General features: G+C 38.4%; 7 protein-coding genes across 8 annotated transcripts; 5 read left to right on the top strand and 2 right to left on the bottom strand.

Moving 5' to 3' along the window:
• Positions 1-1,602: 1,602 nt before the first annotated feature.
• LOC103324688 (putative transcription factor At1g61730) lies at positions 1,603-2,805 on the top strand. The gene is given in 4 exon segments (XM_016792658.2): positions 1,603-1,836; positions 1,839-1,893; positions 1,896-2,402; positions 2,405-2,805. Coding segments are annotated over 4 exon segments (1,197 nt in total).
• Positions 2,806-3,174: 369 nt separating this feature from the next.
• LOC103324589 (histone H2A.6-like) lies at positions 3,175-3,902 on the top strand. The gene is made up of 2 exons (XM_008226657.2): positions 3,175-3,449; positions 3,550-3,902. Exons 1-2 carry the CDS (start codon positions 3,261-3,263, stop codon positions 3,757-3,759), a joined length of 399 nt encoding a protein of 132 aa, XP_008224879.1. The 5' UTR covers positions 3,175-3,260; the 3' UTR covers positions 3,760-3,902.
• On the bottom strand, positions 3,876-4,879 carry LOC103324587 (protein DESIGUAL 2-like). The gene is made up of 3 exons (XM_008226656.3): positions 4,668-4,879; positions 4,369-4,574; positions 3,876-4,288 (listed from the first exon to the last, which is right to left on the bottom strand). The coding sequence occupies exons 1-3, from the start codon at positions 4,764-4,766 to the stop codon at positions 4,066-4,068; spliced, it is 528 nt and encodes a 175-aa protein (XP_008224878.2). The 5' UTR covers positions 4,767-4,879; the 3' UTR covers positions 3,876-4,065.
• Positions 4,880-5,429: 550 nt separating this feature from the next.
• Positions 5,430-8,188, top strand: HSA32 (Aldolase-type TIM barrel family protein). The gene is made up of 5 exons (XM_089048626.1): positions 5,430-6,072; positions 6,344-6,535; positions 6,635-6,842; positions 7,589-7,812; positions 7,907-8,188. The coding sequence occupies exons 1-5, from the start codon at positions 5,950-5,952 to the stop codon at positions 8,015-8,017; spliced, it is 858 nt and encodes a 285-aa protein (XP_088904752.1). The 5' UTR covers positions 5,430-5,949; the 3' UTR covers positions 8,018-8,188.
• Positions 8,189-8,789: 601 nt separating this feature from the next.
• Positions 8,790-11,220, top strand: BAN (NAD(P)-binding Rossmann-fold superfamily protein). The gene is made up of 6 exons (XM_008226659.2): positions 8,790-9,158; positions 9,628-9,794; positions 9,889-10,089; positions 10,206-10,365; positions 10,518-10,734; positions 10,935-11,220. Exons 1-6 carry the CDS (start codon positions 9,032-9,034, stop codon positions 11,077-11,079), a joined length of 1,017 nt encoding a protein of 338 aa, XP_008224881.1. The 5' UTR covers positions 8,790-9,031; the 3' UTR covers positions 11,080-11,220.
• Positions 11,221-11,312: 92 nt separating this feature from the next.
• On the bottom strand, positions 11,313-14,303 carry LOC103324690 (calcium/calmodulin-regulated receptor-like kinase 1). 2 transcript variants are annotated; one of them, XM_089048316.1, is made up of 7 exons: positions 13,924-14,303; positions 13,703-13,856; positions 13,462-13,588; positions 13,045-13,130; positions 12,892-12,963; positions 12,518-12,721; positions 11,313-12,378 (listed from the first exon to the last, which is right to left on the bottom strand). In XM_089048316.1, the coding sequence occupies exons 1-7, from the start codon at positions 14,277-14,279 to the stop codon at positions 12,088-12,090; spliced, it is 1,290 nt and encodes a 429-aa protein (XP_088904442.1). In that variant the 5' UTR covers positions 14,280-14,303; the 3' UTR covers positions 11,313-12,087. The 2 variants fall into 2 exon arrangements, with proteins under 2 accessions (XP_088904442.1, XP_088904443.1); XM_089048317.1 differs by having other exon boundaries at positions 12,892-12,964; positions 13,028-13,130.
• Positions 14,304-15,717: 1,414 nt separating this feature from the next.
• On the top strand, positions 15,718-18,169 carry LOC103324592 ((E,E)-alpha-farnesene synthase-like). Its single transcript, XM_008226661.3, has 7 exons — positions 15,718-15,921; positions 16,026-16,299; positions 16,383-16,758; positions 16,890-17,108; positions 17,199-17,340; positions 17,436-17,687; positions 17,781-18,169. Exons 1-7 carry the CDS (start codon positions 15,733-15,735, stop codon positions 18,084-18,086), a joined length of 1,758 nt encoding a protein of 585 aa, XP_008224883.2. The 5' UTR covers positions 15,718-15,732; the 3' UTR covers positions 18,087-18,169.
• Positions 18,170-20,836: the final 2,667 nt, after the last annotated feature.

A 20,836-nucleotide genomic window follows, 5' to 3' on the forward strand; every position in this document is an offset into this window, starting at 1 on the left:
GTCCAAGGGGGTATGATCCCAATAAAGATAGGATGGATTTTCAGTAATTGTGGACGAAGCAGCGGGCATACCTGAAATGGATTGTCAGGAATGGTAGATGGAACAAGGATGCATAGCAGGCTTAAAACACGACACAAGTAGGACGCGCTGAGGCCGAGCTTTCCTCTACTACTCATTGGAGCTAGCATACGCAATTTTCCGTTGAAGGGTTCCACTATCAGGGCGGCCCCCATCCCCAAAAACACAACTAAAAGTTAAAACGGCATAATCTCACGAAAAAAAAAACAGAGGGTTCAACAAGTCATCTTTTTCCTTGTGCAGTTCCGCCTCATACTGCAAAGCACACGAATTCTGACGCCTTGCCGTTGATGCTCACGCTAAGCATGCAAACAGCTAAACAAGGCAACACTCGAGGCAATTTGCTCTCGCCTCGCTCCAAATTTTTAAAATTCCAAATTTGTCATATACTTTAACCCAACAACAATAACATTTTAGCAATTAGAACCACTCTTGTCCAAATTCCATATAGTTTAGTAAACAACTTTAATAAGAATTCTAAACCCTAACTCTCCTCAATCCATATGGTTTATTAAACAACTTCAATAGGAATCTTGAATCTAATTCTCCTTAATCCAACTCTTCCTAATCTATGTCATTATTGTCTTGACCAACTGGCATAATCCACATCTACAATAAATCATTGATAATTAAGTTGTGTGTATTGAAAATAGAGGGCTTTGACATTAAATACTACATAATGCATAACTTTTATATTTAAATACTAGCTTTGTAAGTTTAGGTACCAACATAATGGTACTGAAGTTCTATCGTATTAGTTACAAGATTTTGCCACTCATGCATTGACCAAATTTTTTGATGAACCTCACTTATTTTTTAATTTCTTGATGTGAAGTAAACACATGAATTCTCCATAATTGGAATTTAATTACTGATTTGAATTCCAATTTCTGATTAGTAAACACACCATTAAAGCATCTCGTTACACCCAAATTTGAATTCTCCTCCGTCTAAACATGAGTTGGATCATGTATTAATTTATTGCTTAATAATATATGCCACATAAGAGGTGATTTGGTCCCTCTCCGCATATTACGTCAAAATATTTGGTATTTATTGCTTAATAATATATGCCACATAAGAGGTGGGTTCATCCCTCTCGGCACATTATATCAAAATCTTTGATAATTGGCGCCATTTATGCGTACACGCCAATAAACTAATATATATATATATATATATATATATAAGAGTAAAAATTTGAATGAGATAAGAAGTTTACACTGATCAGAAGAATTATGGATTTAGCTTCCGAGTTATTTATATATATCTTTTTTTAAGAGAGATTTTTTTAGCTTCATTCTTGACATAAATATAAGGGAGTAACAAATTTAAAATCCAACGGTCCTAATATGTCTTGCTACTTTCCAAAGTCCTTAACCTTTCCCCTATAATATGATGGCATCTAAGAATCTAAGCCCAACTTTCGAAGTAGGACCCTCTTTACTCTTTCCTTCATACACACAAACCCAATTCCTAGTTAGAAACCCTAATTTCGCAAAACCCTGTTGTATTGTCTCTTTAATGGCACCCAAGTGCCCATCTCCTCTAGATGAGCCTCCGACTGCTTCTTCTTTGGAAGAAAAGGTAGCCTCGTCCGAAGAAGAAGTAGACAAAGAAGAAGAGGAAGAATCCAGATCCATATTTGAATCCGAGTCCAAGGAACCCGAGCCTCCAAAGGCAACACCCACTCCTGTTGCTGAGAAGAAACCACCACCAAAGAAACTGAACTCGACTACAGTCAATTCAAAGCGTGATCTTCATCCTCTGCTCATAGTCTAAGTCCAATCCAATTCGAATAGGATAAAGATATGGTGGTCCGATATCTTCGAAGCCAATGGAAGATAAGCTTAAGACCAAGAAGCCCATATCAAAGGCCTCGGCTACTACTACGCCGGCAAGAGCCAGGTGGAAGCGGCAAAGCGAGAGCGACCCCAAGGATTCCAAGAGGCCCAAAAAGAAGATCCCATACCCGGATCAGGAGCCAGACTATGCCGGAAAGGAAACAAAGAAGGCGGGTGGGGACAACTCGAAAAAGCTTTTCTAGAGGATTTGGAGCAATGATGATGAGATAACAATCTTGGAAGGCATGATTGATTACTCTACTAAGAAAGGGGCGAACCCATATTATGATATGGGTGCATTTCGTGATTTTATCAAGAAATCGTTGAAGGCCGATGTGAACAAGACCCAATTGCAAGATAAGATTCGTAGGTTGAAGAAGAAGTATGAGATGAATGTGGCCAAAGGAAAGGAGTATAATCCTATTAAGCCTCATGAGCAAAAGGTCTTTGACTTGTCGAAGAAGGTATGAAGCAGCGATGAAAGGCCCATGGGGTCAGTGGGTTGTTTGAATAGTCCAAGTCTAATGGGAAGGCTAGGACAAATCAGAAGGGTAACAACAAGACTTTGGCTTCACTTAAAGCTGAGCTTTTGAGTTCATCGAGCCCTCAAAAGGAGTGTGAGAAGGTGGAATTTGGTTATGAAAGTTTGAGTGAGGTGATTGGGTATGATAAGGGTTTCAGCGAGATAGGGTTGCCGGAAGGTGTTATGAAGCAGGGCTTGGAGTTGATTGGAGGAGCCAGGCGAGCTGAGTTGAAGGAGAAGTGAAAGAAGCTGCATGTTGCCGAATTGGACCTTTTTGTGAAGAGGAGTGAGTTGATAAGAGATCAGGCTAAGGTGATTTTGGAGACGTTATACTATATGAGCATTAAAACATTGGATTAACTATTTAAAAGTTTTAATAATTTGGTGTTCGTTTTTTAATTTTATTTTGTGCAATCTCGCTAATTCGTAAGAGCTTACATCAAAATTCAAATACATTTTTTTCTGATATTTTCTTTCTAAACGTGGTAAATCCAAATTTGATTCCTCGTAGCCAAAAGAAATACTTCGGGGAGCGCTTCGTCAAAATTTGTATTTCCCGCTTCACACGAACGCAGAAGCACACGAAAAGCCCCAAGTTCTAAACATCATCATCTAACCGTCCAATTTTTTTAAAACGACCGGCTACAGATGTCGATCCGCGTGACTCTCTCTGATTGGCTCTCTTTCTACCCAAGCGGCTGTGCTCCCCTATATAAACTAAGAAACCCCTAATCCACTTCACCCTCCTTTGTTATAACTTAAAAGACACAGCTAGACGTAGATTTCTCCTCACACGTATCCTACTTTCAGATTCCATGGCAGGAAGAGGAAAGTCAATTGGCTCTGGTGCCGCCAAGAAGGCCACATCTCGTAGCAGCAAGGCCGGTCTGCAATTCCCGGTCGGCCGTATCGCCCGGTTCTTGAAAGCCGGCAAGTACGCCGAGCGAGTCGGTGCTGGCGCACCGGTCTACCTCGCCGCCGTCCTCGAATATCTCGCTGCTGAGGTCAATATCTCAACCCTAATTTCATTTAATTTTTGATATTTTATCTTTAATTTTGTTGTTGTGAATATAAATTAATTTTGTGAAATTTTAATAATTGTAGGTGTTGGAATTGGCTGGGAACGCTGCTCGGGATAACAAAAAGACGAGGATTGTGCCGAGGCACATCCAGTTGGCCGTCAGGAACGACGAGGAGCTGAGCAAGCTGCTCGGTTCCGTCACCATCGCTAACGGCGGCGTTATGCCCAACATCCACAACATGCTCTTGCCCAAGAAAACTGGCACCGGCAAATCTGGCCCCTCTGACGACTAGAAGAGTAACCGAGCTTCTCTCAATTCCCTTTTGTAAAAAAAGTAAGATGGAAAATAGAGTGATTTAGGGAGGTTAGCTGATCTGTTGGATTGTTGTTATGAATTTTATATTCGATCTACTTAAAGAAACAAATTGTGTTCCAATCGTTTATTTATTTTCTTATCCAACTCCATGATATCAAATTTCCACTCGGAATTGTCAAATTACAGTTGCGAACCGATAAAATAATGGCGCAAACAAAATTGCTGTGAGTTGCAATTAAACACTCTTGAATTCCCAATTGGGAAATTTGGAAATTTTAGTGAATTAAACTACACCAGAAGGGTTTTGTTTTTGTTGGGATCTGTTTTGTTCTCTGATGGTGGCCTTGGCTGAGACGTAATATGCTATCATGAACAATCCATGGAAGAAGCATAAGATGCCTCCGATGGACAGAATGCGATGGTGTGATAATCCGCATGATTTTCTTGATTTTGAGTTAGAAAAAGCCCCTGCCATCAGCAGTGAGAATCCCACAGCCAATGCGATCCTGCAAAACAAACATGCGTTGATTAGATTCGGGCTTGGGCTAATCATGTTTATGGTGTTTGAATTAGGGTTGATACGTACCATGACAAAATGAGGGAAGCAGCAGATAATTGCCTATTTGCTGTGGCTTTGGTATAATCTTCCCTGGACCAGATGCAAATGCACCCACCAAGCAAGTTGCCAATGATATGGGCAACTGCTAGAAGCACAGCAGCAGCCAACCCCAGTTTGAAGGCTTGGTAGCTTGGGTCTCTACACTCAAAGATCCACACCTTCAAGTGCTTCACCTGTTTTCATCCCAAGTAATTTCAATATAGTCAATCAATTAACTTAAATTTCCTTTCTTCAATTACAACTATTGTATGTATATGGTAAAGTACCTTGTTTTGAGCAATTTCAGCTTGGATGCCAAGTATCCCGGCCACTACGTCCATAAGCAAGACTGAGAGGCAGACCAGAGGGGTGAGGTTTTTCACCATGTTTGTAGGATTGGTTGAAGGCGGAGGGGATGGGTGTGAGATTTATATGCAGATGCTGCCTCTGCTGGGTTTATTTAGTAGAGGAAGGGGGAATAGGTTATAAAGGAGGGGGAGGCATGCATATTTTATCTGTCTATCTGACATATTAGGAGGGAAATTAGCTGTGATGCTTGGGTAAAAGCTTCTTTTGTCTTCACATTTTTCTTTATTCTTCTTTTAACTTGTTATTCGTTTCTTTTGGAACATGGATTCTTTTCATGGGAAGCAAGGAAAGCAGGGTATCAATCACCTGCAGGTGTGAATGGGAATGAGATTGGGAATGGTTAACTTTGATCCTTGCGTGTATGACAACTCACGAGAATCACCAATACTTCAAATTATTCCTTCAATTCAACCAGTCCCTTTGCCTAAAGAGCTCTCGTTTTATTTTTGGACAAGTCTTAAAGAGCTCAATTATCTCAATATTGAGTTCTAACTAAGAATGTGATGGTCATGGTTATTTTTGTATGTGAGGTTCTGTGTTCGAGTCTCGCCTTTCAATATCGCTTGTATGTGAAATTCTGTGTTCTGGGTCCACCCTCTCAATATCGCTTGTATAATTGAAAAAAGGGAGTTTCATTAAAACACCCAAAACGGGGGTTGAAATTATAAAAAAACCCAAGCACTATTTAAACATATAAACACACCCAAAATTCATCATTACACACACTCAAAACCCATTTATAAACACATCCAAAAAGTTGACTTTGAGGTTGATTTTGGGTGTATTTCTATATTTAAATAATGTTTGAATTTTTTTATAAATACATGTCTAGAATTGGTTTTATTTATAAATTTGTATTGAAAAAGATGTGTCGTCCAAGAGCTATAAGACTGCAGTCTTGGAAAACCAATACTTAAGTGAAACCGTTGGAAGACTTGGCGGCATTAGGAAAAGGAAAAACTAAAATAAAAAAGACAAGGACCTAAGAGAAAATGCAGTAGCTTGACACGTGGCAGTTTATTTCAGTTGCCTCCTGTATGATTACAGACTATTCTGGAAAGAACTGGTTTCCTCGATCAACTGTTCCCAGAATGAAAGTTCTAAAGAAAGCTAAGGGAACACCCAGAAAGGACTTGTCTTTCCCTTCCTTATTCCAATTTTCTCTCTGTGATTCTGTTAATTCGCGTTCTAGAGGAGACGATGGCGGCGTACAGATGGAAGTGCTTCGACGAGAACGAAGACCGTCCCGAAAAGCCTCGAAGCTATGGCGTCACGGAAATGAGAAGCCCCCATTACACCCTCTTAAGCCAAAACGTCCTTCAGGTATTCCCAAATCGCTTTGTTCTTTTCTTATTAGTTACTTAAATCAAAGTGCTGCACATTTTACTTCTAAATGTTTGACAAATCTTTATGTAAATTACAATTTTTTTCTTACTCCGATCGCGTTGCATGCTGTGAAATGTCAAAGATTCCTCTTTCTTTCAAGATTTGACAATGATATGGGGTTTTGGGTGCAAGATCAATGTGTAATTGTGGAATTTGATGTGGGTTATCAACATCTCTGTCGTAATTTGGAAATGTTTTTTCTTGGCAGGATATTTTTGAGTCCGTGGGGCAGTTCGTTGATGGGTTGAAGTTTGCTGGAGGTTCCCATAGCTTGATGCCCAAATCGTTTATTAAGGAAGTGACTGATGTTGCTCACAAACATGACATATATGTCAGCACTGGTGACTGGGCTGAAAATTTGCTTCGCAAAGGTCCCTCAGCTTTCAAAGAGTATGTGGAGGTGAGAAGCTTTTAAGAATTCCACTCTTTCAGTGTTGTAAATTTGTGGGTGGTGTTATTGGGGGCTTTAAATAAGCATGTCCTGTTATGATTTCTTTAGGAATGCAAGAGCTTGGGGTTTGACACAATCGAGTTGAATGTGGGATCTCTTGGAATTCCTGAAGAAACTCTTCTGAGATTTGTGCGCTTAATTAAGAGCGGTGGCCTGAAAGTGAAACCTCAGTTTGCAGTCCAGATTAACAAGTCTGACATTCCCATAGGGGATAGAGCATTTGGAGCCTACGTTGTCCCAAGGCCACGATCATCTGGTATGGGTGCACTCTTTCCTGGAACAAATTTTGATTGATATGTTTACCTTCATAACTAGATATTGCCTGAAGAGTTGTGAATGGAATTTTTAGATTTTGTTGTTGGGAAGAAACTGAATGAGAAAATTGCCACTCCTCTTTCTTTTGTCCCGCTGTTATGGAAAGGGTCACTCATTTTCTGCAAAGAACTAGTATGGTACAACTGTCGAAGGTAAAAGGAGAAAGACTTTAGCTCATGTGAAGAAATGTAGAATCTATGAGGAAATGGATGAAACCCCAGATAATCAAATTTGTAAACCCCAAATAATCAAATTTGTCTGGTGTATGTAATGTTAGTATCTGTTTTCACTTTGATGTCCAGGCAGCATAATACCAAGAAAACGAGTTGACCATTACTAATATTACTGAATAGGGCACTATAGTCTATATAAAAACTATTTGGATTCAAACACTACTACATAAACTTTTCAAATTGTAAAAGGAAGAACCGTTTTGGTCCTATATCCACAATTACCCTCTGCCCACAAGTTTGTGTTTGATGATATTATTTGGCTTGTCTGAAGTTTGCTGCAGTCATGTTTTCAGAGTGATGATTGTTCATTCTTCCATTCATCTTCCTGATATTGTTTTTTGACTGTGATGTTAACATTTTCTCTGAACATATGATCAGAAAGGAGAGGTAGTAGAATCATCTCTATGGTTGTTGGTTATGACTTATAGCATGACCATTGTCTCTGTTTGCACAGAATTTGTTGAAGATGTTGATCTGCTGATTAGAAGGGCTGAGAGATGCTTAGAAGCAGGGGCTGACATGATAATGATTGATGCTGATGATGTCTGTAAACAAGCTGATTCAATGCGAGCAGACATAATTGCGAAGATCATTGGGCGTCTTGGTGTTGAGAAGACCATGTTTGAAGCATCAAATCCAAGAGCATCAGAGTGGTTCGTCAAACAGTATGGTCCAAGGGTATAATGCTCTTTCATAAACTTTTACATAATTTCTTTTATTGGGAAAATGCGTTGCATGTCATTATATCCTTCTTGTTTGCCTGAATTTTCAGGTGAATCTGTTTGTGGATCACTCCCAAGTGATGGATCTGGAGTGCCTCCGGGGACGAAGCTTGGGTAAAAACCATACATCTGTGCTGGGCTCCTCGTATTTTCTGTTCTGAACTTTTTGTAATAAGAAGGGGGAGAAAGTTATGGTAATATGTGTGTGTCTCTTGTTGGATCTGGTCTTGTTGTCTTGTGAATTTGTGCTGTTGATGTAACCTTGTTCAATATAACCTTTGTTCCATTGTGTAAAACATTACTTTCTAAGATTTTGAGAATCATTGTTGCAACTGATCTCCACTCATGAAACTCATGACTTTTGTCTCCTCACACCAAGCTGAAATTCAATGATGTATTTGTATTACAATACAGTATTTATGATATTTCCACCAGCAATTGTATTCTTTTATGCATTTTATTTTTGTAAACGAGGGAAGTTCAGGTTCTACTCTAAAATCAATTGGCAATGGAGGAGTAGCTCAACTCATTATAAACCCAGGCTTGATCTCATAACTTTTAAACGTGGAACAAACACTCCTAACAGTAAATGTATGGTGCATATTGACAACAAATATAAAGCATTATATTATAGTATCAATCTTGACAAAAATAAAAAATATAATAATGACGAATGAACAAGTGAGGTCGGTGTCAGACCCCAAAAAAACATATAAAATGAAGAAGTGATATCTGTAATTCTTCTCGTAGCTACGTCGTCACGCGTGCGGGTGGCCGCTGCCCAGCTAACACCTGAATATCTAACTCAATCTAAACTATTGGCTCAACAGCTTATAGTCTGGGAATGAAAATAGTCTTATGTTGTTTCTTTTCTTTTAACGTAGTTAATTGATTTTTTTTTAAAGGTAGAAAAGGGTTTTAATATAATAATTAATTAGTACCAATAAGATATTTCTTACTATTAAACTTCAAAAAGAAATAAAAGAAATTGTGTTTTGAGTTGGTGGTGCATAGATCATCACGTGCTCACCTTCTTCCTCCAGATTCAATTAGATGGAGATGAGCAGCTTCTAGTCTATTTAAGAATTAAACATCCGTTCACAGAAGTACCAGTCTCATAATTCCTCCTAGTCCTAACCACCAGTGAACTTTGAAACTTAGCAACTGAAAGAGCCATGGCCACCCAACCCATCTCAAAGAAGACAGCCTGTGTGATCGGAGGTACAGGGTTCGTGGCATCTTTGCTGGTGAAGCTGTTGCTAGAGAAGGGCTATGCCGTCAAAACCACTGTCAGAGACCCTGGTTAGGCTTCCTCTTCTTCCCCTTTTCTTTTCAATGTCAACTTTTACTACAGTTTATCTGTTGCTTGCAAGTTCTGTTATTTTATTTTATTTTTTTGGGATCAAGTTCAAGTTATGCCCTGAAACCATATGTAAAAACATCAAATGGGAAACATATATAATGCTGTGGGCCCAGTTTCATTTCTTCTGCTTATGATGTTCTATATAACCGTTTGTGATGACATTAGCTGAAACATGAAAATGGGGTTATCTTTGATGAGACTAAAATGATTGATGCCAAGGTGTTATATAGTTCACACCATTATGTAGAGGTGTTAGTGATCAACCAAAGAAGCTGAAAGTGTACAAAATGATTTAGTCAGTCATATGAACATACTGTTGGAATACATTAAGGAGACTGATTCAGTTGCCAGATTAAGGGTTTTAATATGCTGGCATGAATTTCATTCATTTTGTGCATTTGGGTGCAGACAATCAGAAGAAGATCTCTCACCTCACAGCACTACAAGATTTGGGTGAACTAGAAATTTTAGCAGCAGATCTAACTGATGAAGGGAGCTTTGATGCCCCCATATCAGATTGTGACCTTGTTTTCCATGTTGCCACACCTGTCAACTTTGCCTCCGAGGACCCTGAGGTACAGATTTGTTGGAATTGCTTAATTAAATTTGAAATTCAATATAGCTGTTGCATCTTAAGGTCAATGCTACCTTTTCATTTCCAAAAAACAGAACGACATGATCAAACCAGCAGTTCAAGGGGTGCTAAACGTTCTGAAAGCATGCGTGAAAGCCAAAACAGTTAAACGCGTTGTTTTGACATCATCAGCAGCTGCAGTGTCGATCAACACACTTAACGGAACAGGTTTGGTCACAGACGAGAACGATTGGAGTGATGTTGAGTTCTTGAGTACTGCAAAGCCACCTACTTGGGTAAATTGCCCAATCATTTTAGTCTCTAAGCTTTAATAAGACAGTAGGCCTATACTGCCTATACTGAACTCATTAGACTTAGGTGATTGAACAAAAGCTTTGTCTCAAATTTTCAGGGCTATCCTGTCTCCAAGACACTGGCTGAGAAGACAGCTTGGAAATTCGCCGAAGAAAACAACATTGATCTCATCACCGTCATCCCTTCTCTTATGGCTGGTTCTTCTCTCACTCCAGACGTCCCCAGCAGTATCGGCCTAGCCATGTCTTTAATTACAGGTGTAAAACCAGAGGCCAGAATATGCTACACGTCCATATTCCTTTGACTTGAGGCCTTGTATCTAGAATGGGGAAAAAACAAAAAAAAACTACTTGCACAGTACCTCAGATAGATGGGTGGTGTTCTGATGGTTCCTTTTAATGTTTTACAGGAAATGACTTCCTCATAAATCATGCCTTGAAAGGGATGCAACTACTATCAGGTTCAATCTCCATTACACATGTGGAGGATGTCTGCCGGGCTCATATATTTTTGGCTGAGAAAGAATCTGCTTCTGGTCGGTATATATGCTGCGCTGTCAATTCCAGTGTTCCTGAGCTTGCAAAGTTCCTCAACGAAAGATACCCTGAGTACAAAGTCCCCACTGAGTAAGCCCCTACTCCAAGTATTCCAACATCTAGATATCTATATTACTGCTTTAAAACAATATTGAATAGTTAGGAGGTAACATTCAAAGGACATGCCCTTTAAAACAATTCATGTCTCATCTTTGGGGAACCTTGAAGTGAACTTCAATAGTTATTGCACCATTTCAGATGGTTATTTTGACTCTCATTTGCAATTGCAGGTTTGGAGATTTTCCCTCGAAGGCCAAGTTGATCCTCTCTTCAGAGAAGCTTATCAAGGAGGGGTTCGACTTTAAGTACGACATTGAACAAATATATGACCAAGCTGTGGACTACTTCAAGGCTAAGGGGCTGCTGCAGAACTAGAACTAAGTCTCGGTAGTTTAATTATGATCCTGTTACATGAATCACATATGTGTGATTGGCGTTTATCTAGCTATGTTCTGTCTTGGCCGTATGTACTCTTGTAAAATTCAATCATAATTTGTTGAGTTTGGCAATGGTGTATCTTGTGTGCAGTTTCTGAAGCATGATAAGTTGTCATTTCCTGGTAATAAAATACAACAGAACAAAGTCACAGCGACATGTTGCTACCTTCTGATAAAATGCTTTCTTGCTTTTTGTTCAACCACAAGAAAAGCACAACTTCTTTATCTCATCTGTAAGGCCAAGTTCATATTCCAACGGGTAATATGTCGTTTCTACATGATGGTAATCGTCCAAGTACGGTGATTAACTCAAACCGCATATTTACTGCAAAATTTCATGTTCCCATTAAAATTAAAACCATTTCTTGTTTGCTTTCCATTTTTGTTTAACATTATTGATAAGCATATGTTTTCTGTGTCTTCCTGCATTATGGAAGAAAAGTTGTTGATCAGGTGGGGTTCCTGGTGCTCTTAAGACAAAATTTTAATAATCATTGTACCCTTGAAGAAAATTACTTAACAACTTTTTTTTTCTCCTACCAACCATGGCAGTGAAAATAACAGCGATGGTCCAATTGTGATGGTGCCATGTAGAAAATACAAAATACATGTTCACCATGATTTAGAAAACACTAAAGTGGGCTGGTAAATGGTGGTTGGCAAGGAAAAATAAAAGCACCCTACACAGGAAAAATATGGAAGTGCTGATACAGAAAACCAGTTTGTCCTGTCCAAGTGGATTAAAAGTGAGATCCCCAAAGTCTTTATTGTAGATGAACTTTAATGAAAGCAAAATATTCTACACGACACGAGGCCCTACATTTAAATCCTTCAATCTAGAGGTTTGGCTCGTTTCTGTAAAAGCAATTGAAATCATAAAATGAACAAAGTTGAATATACAATTGCAAGGCTTCAGCTTATAAGTTTGATGTCTGCTTGTCTCTCTTCAGCGTTCAATGAAAGGATCCTGATTGTCCAGCAGATCTATTTCAATGTAGGTTTCTTCAGCTGCATCGTTTGAGGTCTGCTTGTAGTTCTCCGTGTCATGTTTCATCATCAAAATCCATGATAGGCTCTGTACAATGTCCCTCATGGAAGGCCGGTTTTTCGACAGACTACTCACACATTTGTAAGCAAGATCAGCAACATTAACGAGTTGTTCTACATTGAATCTTCCATCAAGACGAGAATCCACAATCTCTTGCCACCCCAGTTTATCTTCCGTGTCGATCGTCGCCTACCCATCAGCATGAAAACTCATCGAATGTGAATGTTACAGAATTATTATTATTATTATTATTAATTGAAATGAAGGACAATGCAACTTTGGTGAAGGTGAAGGCCAAGTAGCCAAATGAACAAGAGACGGTTCTTACAAGTTCCACATATTCCATAAGACCCTGCTGCGGGTTCCTGCCTGTAATAATTTCAAACAGCAGCACTCCAAAACTATAAACATCGCATTTCTTAGTATATGTCTTTGTCAATACATACTCGGGATCAACATATCCATATGTTCCCCTGATATTAGATGAACGAAGTTTGCTCCTGTCTTGTCTTGAAAGCCCGAAATCAGCAACCTGCTTGATAAAAACAATAGTTATACATTTTTTGGTAAGAGTAATTAACCTCCAGTTTAGCAACAAGTTCTTTGAAGGCTAATTAGTATTGAACTTTTGCAACTAGGTCTTTCATGTGTTTTGATACCACATTTGTTAACAGTAAACAAAGAAAAAAAAGGGTCACATACCCTGGCCCTCATTGACCGGTCCAACAGTATGTTGGAAGACTTGATGTCGCGGTGCACAACAGAAGGAACAGCCTGCCATAAGGAGAATGGAGCTAAATAAGCAGGCAGTTCCAAATCAGTTCTATTGAGCAGGAAACTAAAATGAAAGCATACCCCATAGTGTAGGTATTCCAATCCCCTTGCAATATCAAGAGCTATGTCAACTCTCAAATCCCAGCTCAATGGCTTGCGATTATCCCCTGCATGTCCCAACAATCAAGATATGTGCACAACAGAAGTACAAATTGTCCTTTTATCATCCATCAAAATGAACTTGACATAAACTTCGGTAACAAGTGATTATCACAGCAATCTCGGGCTTATCGATCGCTAGACTGAATTCAAGTTATAGGAAATTTCATGGGAATGACCATGAAGACCAGAAACAGTCATACATTGACTCAATGAACCTTGAATAGTATAATTGAATTGCTTTAAACGATACAATGTGTGGCTATCCATGTTAGAAAATAATGTGAATTGTCGCGTTGTGGAAGAAAAAAACAAACTGTGATTCTCGAGAGTTGTTACCATGTAAATGAGAAAACAGACTGCCATTACTCATGTACTTGTAGAGCAGCATATGCTGCCCTACTTCTGCCATATATCCCACCAAGTTGACAAGGCTCTTGTGGTGCAATCTTCCAAGTAAGAGAACCTGAACACAGATTTATGCACGTGCGTAAATACATAGACAATTCAATCAAGGCATGTACATGTACTAAAATTATATCAATCAATGAATGGTATGCAAATGCAATGAACCAATTACCTCAGCCAAAAACTCGTTTTGGCCTTGCGTGGAATTAGCAGCCAGAACTTTGACAGCAAAAGTCTCACCAGTGCTCATTTGGGCCTTGTAAACAGGCCCAAACGCTCCTTGCCCAATAGCTGTCGTAAAATTATAAGTCGCCTTCTGTACATCTCTGCCAACAGAACCCAGTAAATCACTGTCATACATAGACATATGCATAGAGAAATATTTATACAGACCTGAAAGAATACTTGGGTATGCCGCAAGCTGAGACGACGCTCTTTCTCCTGAGGCCCTCCAGCCAGAGGGGCATGTTGGTCCACTCCGAAGTTCTGGGCGAGTCTTGGCCAAAGTTGGAGAACTCAGAGACAGTGGTGTTGGTGTTGCTGGAGTCAACGCCATTGTTACTCACTGCCTTGACTGGTAATTTGGGTGCTTTTTCTCTCTGCGCTGAAATGGACCTCTGTGATTGTATCCTTCTGCACCTTCTTCCTCGGATTCTGAGGCAGCAGACCACTCCAATTCCTAGAACCAATCCCAATGCGAACCCTGCGACAATGCCTACCACCAAATGCAATATGATTGAGTTCATCATCTTTTTTTTTGGTTGGGTTTATAAATCAAAACCAACCCACCAAATGACGGCGTGATGGCTGTGTTACTGTTTTTTGACGTTCTTTTAAAGAGAAGAGGCAGCCACGAAGGTGTCGTTTATGTTGTCCCCCAGAAGGGTAGAAAATCAAAATGAGTAAGTTTGGTGTAAATTTGTAATTGGCTTTGCCAATAACGTAATTGACATATGATCAAACGTGACACAAGAGAACTTAATTGACAGAAAATCAATGGAGATAAATTATTGGACGTAGTAAGATATGTGCATAGTATATATGTCGTAGCTAAAACGAGAAAAATTGTTCGACACCTAATTTATTGGCCAGTGTTTTTATTTTGTTCTGCTTTTGGATGACTACCATATGAGCGGAGATCTTGTAATTAATTTCATCAAATCCGGTTGATTGAAGATGTTCTCTTCATTTTTAAATTCCATGCTTGAAATTGAACAACATTTCTGAAAGTTTGCACATATGGAAATTGCCAGGTCAGAAAACCCATTTCATATCCCAATCCAATAATATTGTGCCACCTGCCCAATCTTCCCAAAGCCATCTCTCTCCTGCTGGTTCAAACCAAAGCTCAGTTTTTTCATTTTCTCTCCTCATACACACGCAGAATCCGGCCTTCCACTCGAATTCAACAAATTCAAACAAACAAAAACCCAGAGAAACCGGTGGTTCCTCACCGTTGCTTCCACGGATGCCATCAAGAGGTCATGCAAACCGGCAGGTCGACAATGATTAAACTGAAAGTTCTACCATGGGTTTCTTTGTTGACGTGAAATTAGACGGAAATTTGAATTAAGTTTTGTTTGGGGTTTGGAATAATTAAAAGGTTTTGAATTTTTATGTTCATTCAAATGAATTTTTGTACACTTGAAAATTTCAGTATCATGGAAGATGGAGATGAATTCTTGGATTTTTCTTAAGTGGTTTCAATCTTGCAGTGACAGCCGTGAGGTTTGCTCTTGGAGAAAAAGAATATATTAAAAAAAGAAAAAAAGCAAAAAAAAGGGAACTTTGCTTTGCACAGGCAAAAGAGATGTACTGATCATATTGGACAGATGGCACAATCTTATTAGACTGGGCCCCGTGCCACGAAAGTTTTTCTCGTTTGGGTGACGTGGGAATCTTGTTTACGATCCCCCTCGTTTGGTACGAGTCGTTGTTTCGTACTCTGTTTCAATGACATCTAAGCCAGCGGTGGATATGCTCTCAATTTGATCAACCCATCACACCATGAGACACACGAAGGTTCATCTGTTTATTGGACCACGTAAACATTTCATATCATGAACCGAAAAAATCAGATTTGTTGGTATTAAATGTCGTCCTGTTTCACGTGGGATGCTAGGCCATATGGTCATGAAACATGACGTCATATAATATCATGAACTGTGCGTGCCTTTGCCTATATAAACCCCTCCAAGAAAGATGTCCATACACCAAGTTTCCATCATGGATTTTAGAACACACTTGCAAGCTGATGAGCAGCAAATTTTTGAATGCCAGATGCAATCCCAAGCCTCTTACGACTTGACACAACATGAAAGACGATCTGCCAATTACAAGCCAAATATTTGGAAACATTATTTCCTTGAATCTCTTGACAGCAAATACCATGTGAGTTTTCTTTCTCCTCCAAATTAACTTCCTGCTATAGCTATTAATTTCTCGATATTTATTAATGAATGATAATTAATATTGTGTATCTTAACTGAGTGCAGGGAGATGATTATAAAAAGCAGTCTGAGAAGCTCATAGAAGATGTTAAGAATATGATGTTTGTTGAAACTGAAGATTCAATAGCTCAGTTAGAGCTAGTTGACATCATCACAAAACTAAGCCTCACGAACCACTTTGAAAAGGAAATCAAGGAAACCCTAGACACAATAGCATCTGTTGAAAATAACAACCCCTGCATAAGCATAACAGATGACCTCTATACCACTGCCCTGTACTTTAAGATCCTTAGGCAGCAGGGCTACAAAGTATCACAAGGTAAATATATATTAGTTGCAGAATTAAATGTCATATATTTGCATGAACTTGTAAAAAACTCCCATAACTTAATCTTATTTCAGATTTATTTGGTGGCTTCATGGATGAGGAGGGTACATTAAAGAAAAGCCATCTTTCGGATGTCAAAGGAATGCTTGAACTTTTGGAGGCCTCGAACCTGGCTTTAGAAGGTGAAGATATCTTAGATGAGATAAAAGCTTCATCTATGGTAGCTCTCAGAGATTCCAGTATCTGTAATCTGGACAATAACCTTGCCAAGCATGTGGTCCATGCTTTGGAGCTCTCATCACACAGAAGAGTGCGGTGGTTCAATGTTAAAGGGCACATAGACGCCTATGAGAAAGACAATCAAGTCAACACCATTTTAATTGAATTGGCTAAACTTAACTTTAACATGGTTCAAGCAAAACTGCAAAAAGATCTAAGGGAAGCATCCAAGTAAGTAAAAGCAAACCAACCAATCAATATCTTCTTTGGAAACGAAAGAATATATCATTTAAGGAACGTCTTAAAAAAACAAAAATAATGCTAATGTTGTTGCCTTTATTGTTTTCTGATGTGTGACTTAGGTGGTGGAACAATCTGGGCCTCACACAGCACTTGAACTTTGCAAGAGATAGACTGGTCGAGTGTTTCATGTGTGCTGTGGGGTTAAATTTCCAGCCTGACTACACATCTTTTAGAATATGGCTTACCAAAGTCGTCAACTTGGTTCTGATAATAGATGACGTTTACGACATTTATGGCTCACTGGAAGAGCTAAAGTGCTTCACCACCGCCGTTGACCGGTTAGTTAGTTTTGGTATAAAACACATTAGTATTGGAAAAGGGTTAGTTTCATAATGTCTAGATAATTGTCATCAATGTCTTCAACTCAGGTGGGATGTTGGGGAAACTGAGGGGCTTCCAGAGTGTATGAAGATCTGCTTCCAAGTGCTCTACAACACTACTTGTGAAATTGCTCATGAAATTGAGGAGGAAAATGGTTGGAATCAAGTATTACCTCGGTTGAGGAAAGTGGTACTAGCCTAGCTTAGGCCTGTTCCTTTTTCTTTTTTTTTCTTTTTATATCTTCATATATGGTTGAGCTTGAAATTATTATTTTGACTCTTTAGTGGGCAGATTTTTGTAAAGCGTTATTAGTGGAGGCAGAGTGGTACAGTAGGGCCTATACACCATCCCTGGAAGAGTACCTCAGTATTGGATGCATTTCATCATCAGTTTCAGTGATTTTGGTTCATACATTTTTCTCCACAACTCATCATCAGGGAATCCAAGAGATTGCTGATTTTCTGCACAAGAATGAAGATCTTGTGTATAATTTATCTCTGATAGTTCGGCTCAGCAATGATTTGGGAACTTCTGCAGTAATCTTCTTTCTTTGTTAGGTTTTCTTAATCAAACAAGTCAAATATAATATAGTCTAATCTAATCAAATTAATTAATTGATTGATTAACAGGCAGAACAAGAGCGAGGGGATGCTCCCTCAGCAATCCTATGTTACATGAGAGAGGTGAATGTTTGTGAAGATATAGCTAAGAAGAACATCAAGGACATGATAGAGAATGCATGGAAGAAAATAAATGGAAAATGCTTGAGAACCCCACAAGTGCCTTCTCTGTCACCATTCATCAACATTACCACAAATATTGCTCGAGTGGCGCACAGCCTTTACCAGCAAGATGGAGATGGGTTTGGTGATCAAGAACAAGGGACTCGCATCCTGATGATTCAGTCTCTACTAGTTCAGCCTTTGTTACTTTGAGATCAATTGAACTAATAACTAAGCTCTCTATGTATTTAATTAGAATAAGGTACACGTGACATGATGTACAAGCATTTTTATTCTACTTTGGACGATGTACTTATCTTTGGATCAACATTATTGGCCAAAGTAATATATATATATATATATATGTGAGTTTTTCTACGTTACAAATGTCCTTATTTTAAAAAAAATGCACACATCCTTTCTTTCTTTTTTTTGGTAACAAACAACAACTAAACATAAATCAATCTAGACCTTAAAAGGCCATCCTTGTCTTCTTGGAGGACACTAATAATACCACCTGGAGGCAAAACAAAGCAATGAATACCCATTTCCATCTCATGCCCCATCTTGGCCAGAGAGTCAGCAGCAAAGTTAACCTCCCTGAAAACATGAAAGATGTTGCAGTCCCAGGAACTCTTCCAACAGACTCTGCATATGTTTAGCAAAGTAAGGAGGGGGTGATTCGGCTCCAACTTTGCATTCAAAAGGTGCAAGAGAAGAGTAGAATCAGTTTCAACAATAAGCTTTGTCATTTGCAACCTTTGAACTAGCTTTAGACCATGATACAACACCCACAGTTCAGCCACCAAAATCTCCCCATGACCCAAATTAGCAGAAAAACCTGCAAACCTGCACACATCCTTTCAAGGCTACCCTTGGATGAAGTTCAACAATCAAAAGTGTGTATGTTCTAGGTCCAACTTCAAGGGTCATCGTTGCAAAAAACCATCCATAAGGAGAACTGTTTGGTCATTTAAAATAATGTGTAAAATAACCAAAGTCGGTTAGATAAAATTAAAACGAAAATGTAAACAATTTTTTATTTAGCCTAATATTTTTGCATGAATAATCCTTAAAATATTTTAATAGAAAATCTCTTCTCAGACTTTTTAAAATATTTTATTGTTGCTTCGCCTTGGCTTTTGCCCTTTTTTCAGTAGTGAATGAAACCTAAAAATTCAACAGTTCCCATCACTATATCAAAATAAGTACAATCAAGAAAGTCTTTACATTTAACGCTACCGTTGTCATTTTGAATCTAGTTTTGTTTGTCTTCTTTTAATGGATGATTGTTTACTTTTCAAAAAGAAGCACCGATACGGATTACTGGTGTTGGATTCCTCATTGATTTTTGATGTAACATTATCAAGGTTTTTTTTTTGTTTTTAGCATGAATCTCTATAGTTTTATTGCAAGAGTTTGGCATTATGTAGCTTTACGTATCAGTGATGGGTATAAAAGAAAGAGAATGATTTTCATTCCTAACTTCCCGCGTGTTTACTTCCAATTAGGAATGAAGAAATACGTGGATATCACCTCAAAATTCGTAATCACATTATCTCAAAATTAGGAATCAAATCAATTAAAGAGGGGTAGTTGATCCGATTCCCATTCCTTTTTTCCCTTGCTACCCTCCAAAATACCCTTACCACTTTAAGATAATTACAAAACACCCCAACCCTGGAAAAATAAAAACTCACACCACTTTAATATTATCAATTTAATTTCGTTCAAATATTATTTGAAACTGGTTAGTTTAGCACCACAATCTAGAGGACACGTGAACATAAAACAAAAACTATTGACACTTGTTACGTTCTTCCATCCCATAAAATGAAGAAACCAAACTTTTGAAGCCTTTTTTGTTTAAAAAAAAAATCAATGGATGTTTATTAATCACCGTTGGAAAAAAGCAACTTGTTTATTATTTCAATGGCTATTTTTTTCTATTATATTCCTTATATTATTATATACTAGTTTTTAATCACTCGTTATATAGTATCTTATATTATTCAATTTGGTTTTTTACAAGTTATTTAGGTGAAAAATATATATTTATATGTGCATGACATTTTAGTAATCAAATTAATTAAGGTTCTCATTTATGAGAATTAGTAAACAATAACAATGGAAATCAACTCCATTCATGTGATGATTCCATATGGTTAATAAATAGCTTAATGAGAATGTTTTTTCTCATATCGATTCATTACTTTCCCGATTCCTAAATTCCCCAATTCTTTATTTACTCCATTCTTTGAAAGTAAACGGCGTAGTCTCGACTGTATAATTCTAGCACCCTTTCTTCTTTTGGGTCAGAAAGGGAATTCAATTAGGGCCTCAAAAGTAAAAGTATGCAGAGGAAACAAACATCAATACAACAAGATAGATAGAGACATCAGCTGAGAACATTTAGACCCAGCAATTGACAACTACCTATACACATACAGGGAACCCGAAAACATCACAATTACAGAATGAAACTTGGGGGACCCAACAATCCAACTCTTCCTCCCCTTCCACGTGAAATGTGAGGTTTCTGGTCCACAAGTTATCAACTCCAACTTTCTACCTTTTCGTTATAAACCATATATATGTATCTCAGAGAGGTCGTATTCTTTTCTTCTTGCTCGGTGAGGTCGTATTCTTTGGGTTGGTATAGTAATGAAATATTTGGTAATTTGCTATTTTCTTATCAAAACATATTATGATTTGTGCATCTCTTTTTTACACCGGAGACAGAGAGTGAGAACTTGAAGTTTGCAAGAGATAAAATTGGTCCAATTATAATGGATTGAGGAGGAGATGTTGGGAGTAGTTTTTCCTCATTTCAGCAAAGTGGTACTTGGCAGCATTGCTCATTTCAACATGCTATATATAAGCTATATAGCTCGTAAAGATTGTTGAAACTATTTTCTTTTTTCCTCGGAGCTGATTTTCTGCAAGTTAATGAAGACCTTGTG

Source organism: Prunus mume, linkage group LG3 (genome assembly GCF_029339155.1).
Source record: "Prunus mume cultivar Tortuosa linkage group LG3, ASM2933915v1, whole genome shotgun sequence".
NCBI classification, from domain to species: Eukaryota; Viridiplantae; Streptophyta; class Magnoliopsida; order Rosales; family Rosaceae; genus Prunus; species Prunus mume.

Bases quoted from the DNA above. Each gene is read 5' to 3' on its own strand.
- BAN (XM_008226659.2), top strand. From the start codon at position 9,032: ATGGCCACCCAACCCATCTCAAAGAAGACAGCCTGTGTGATCGGAGGT. The intron at 9,795-9,888 runs GTACAGATTTGT...TCCAAAAAACAG, and splicing joins TTGCCTCCGAGGACCCTGAG to AACGACATGATCAAACCAGC. The intron at 10,090-10,205 runs GTAAATTGCCCA...TCAAATTTTCAG, and splicing joins CTGCAAAGCCACCTACTTGG to GGCTATCCTGTCTCCAAGAC.
- LOC103324592 (XM_008226661.3), top strand. From the start codon at position 15,733: ATGTCCATACACCAAGTTTCCATCATGGATTTTAGAACACACTTGCAA. The intron at 15,922-16,025 runs GTGAGTTTTCTT...AACTGAGTGCAG, and splicing joins CTCTTGACAGCAAATACCAT to GGAGATGATTATAAAAAGCA. The intron at 17,341-17,435 runs GTACTAGCCTAG...TTGACTCTTTAG, and splicing joins TACCTCGGTTGAGGAAAGTG to TGGGCAGATTTTTGTAAAGC.
- LOC103324589 (XM_008226657.2), top strand. From the start codon at position 3,261: ATGGCAGGAAGAGGAAAGTCAATTGGCTCTGGTGCCGCCAAGAAGGCC. The intron at 3,450-3,549 runs GTCAATATCTCA...TAATAATTGTAG, and splicing joins TCGAATATCTCGCTGCTGAG to GTGTTGGAATTGGCTGGGAA.
- LOC103324587 (XM_008226656.3), bottom strand. From the start codon at position 4,766: ATGGTGAAAAACCTCACCCCTCTGGTCTGCCTCTCAGTCTTGCTTATG. The intron at 4,575-4,667 runs GTACTTTACCAT...GGATGAAAACAG, and splicing joins CTGAAATTGCTCAAAACAAG to GTGAAGCACTTGAAGGTGTG. The intron at 4,289-4,368 runs GTACGTATCAAC...TTTGTTTTGCAG, and splicing joins GCTTCCCTCATTTTGTCATG to GATCGCATTGGCTGTGGGAT.
- LOC103324690 (XM_089048317.1), bottom strand. From the start codon at position 14,279: ATGATGAACTCAATCATATTGCATTTGGTGGTAGGCATTGTCGCAGGG. The intron at 13,589-13,702 runs GTAATTGGTTCA...ATCTGTGTTCAG, and splicing joins AAAACGAGTTTTTGGCTGAG to GTTCTCTTACTTGGAAGATT. The intron at 12,379-12,517 runs GTAAGAACCGTC...GCTGATGGGTAG, and splicing joins TTATGGAATATGTGGAACTT to GCGACGATCGACACGGAAGA.
- HSA32 (XM_089048626.1), top strand. From the start codon at position 5,950: ATGGCGGCGTACAGATGGAAGTGCTTCGACGAGAACGAAGACCGTCCC. The intron at 6,073-6,343 runs GTATTCCCAAAT...TTTTCTTGGCAG, and splicing joins TAAGCCAAAACGTCCTTCAG to GATATTTTTGAGTCCGTGGG. The intron at 7,813-7,906 runs GTATAATGCTCT...CTGAATTTTCAG, and splicing joins TCAAACAGTATGGTCCAAGG to GTGAATCTGTTTGTGGATCA.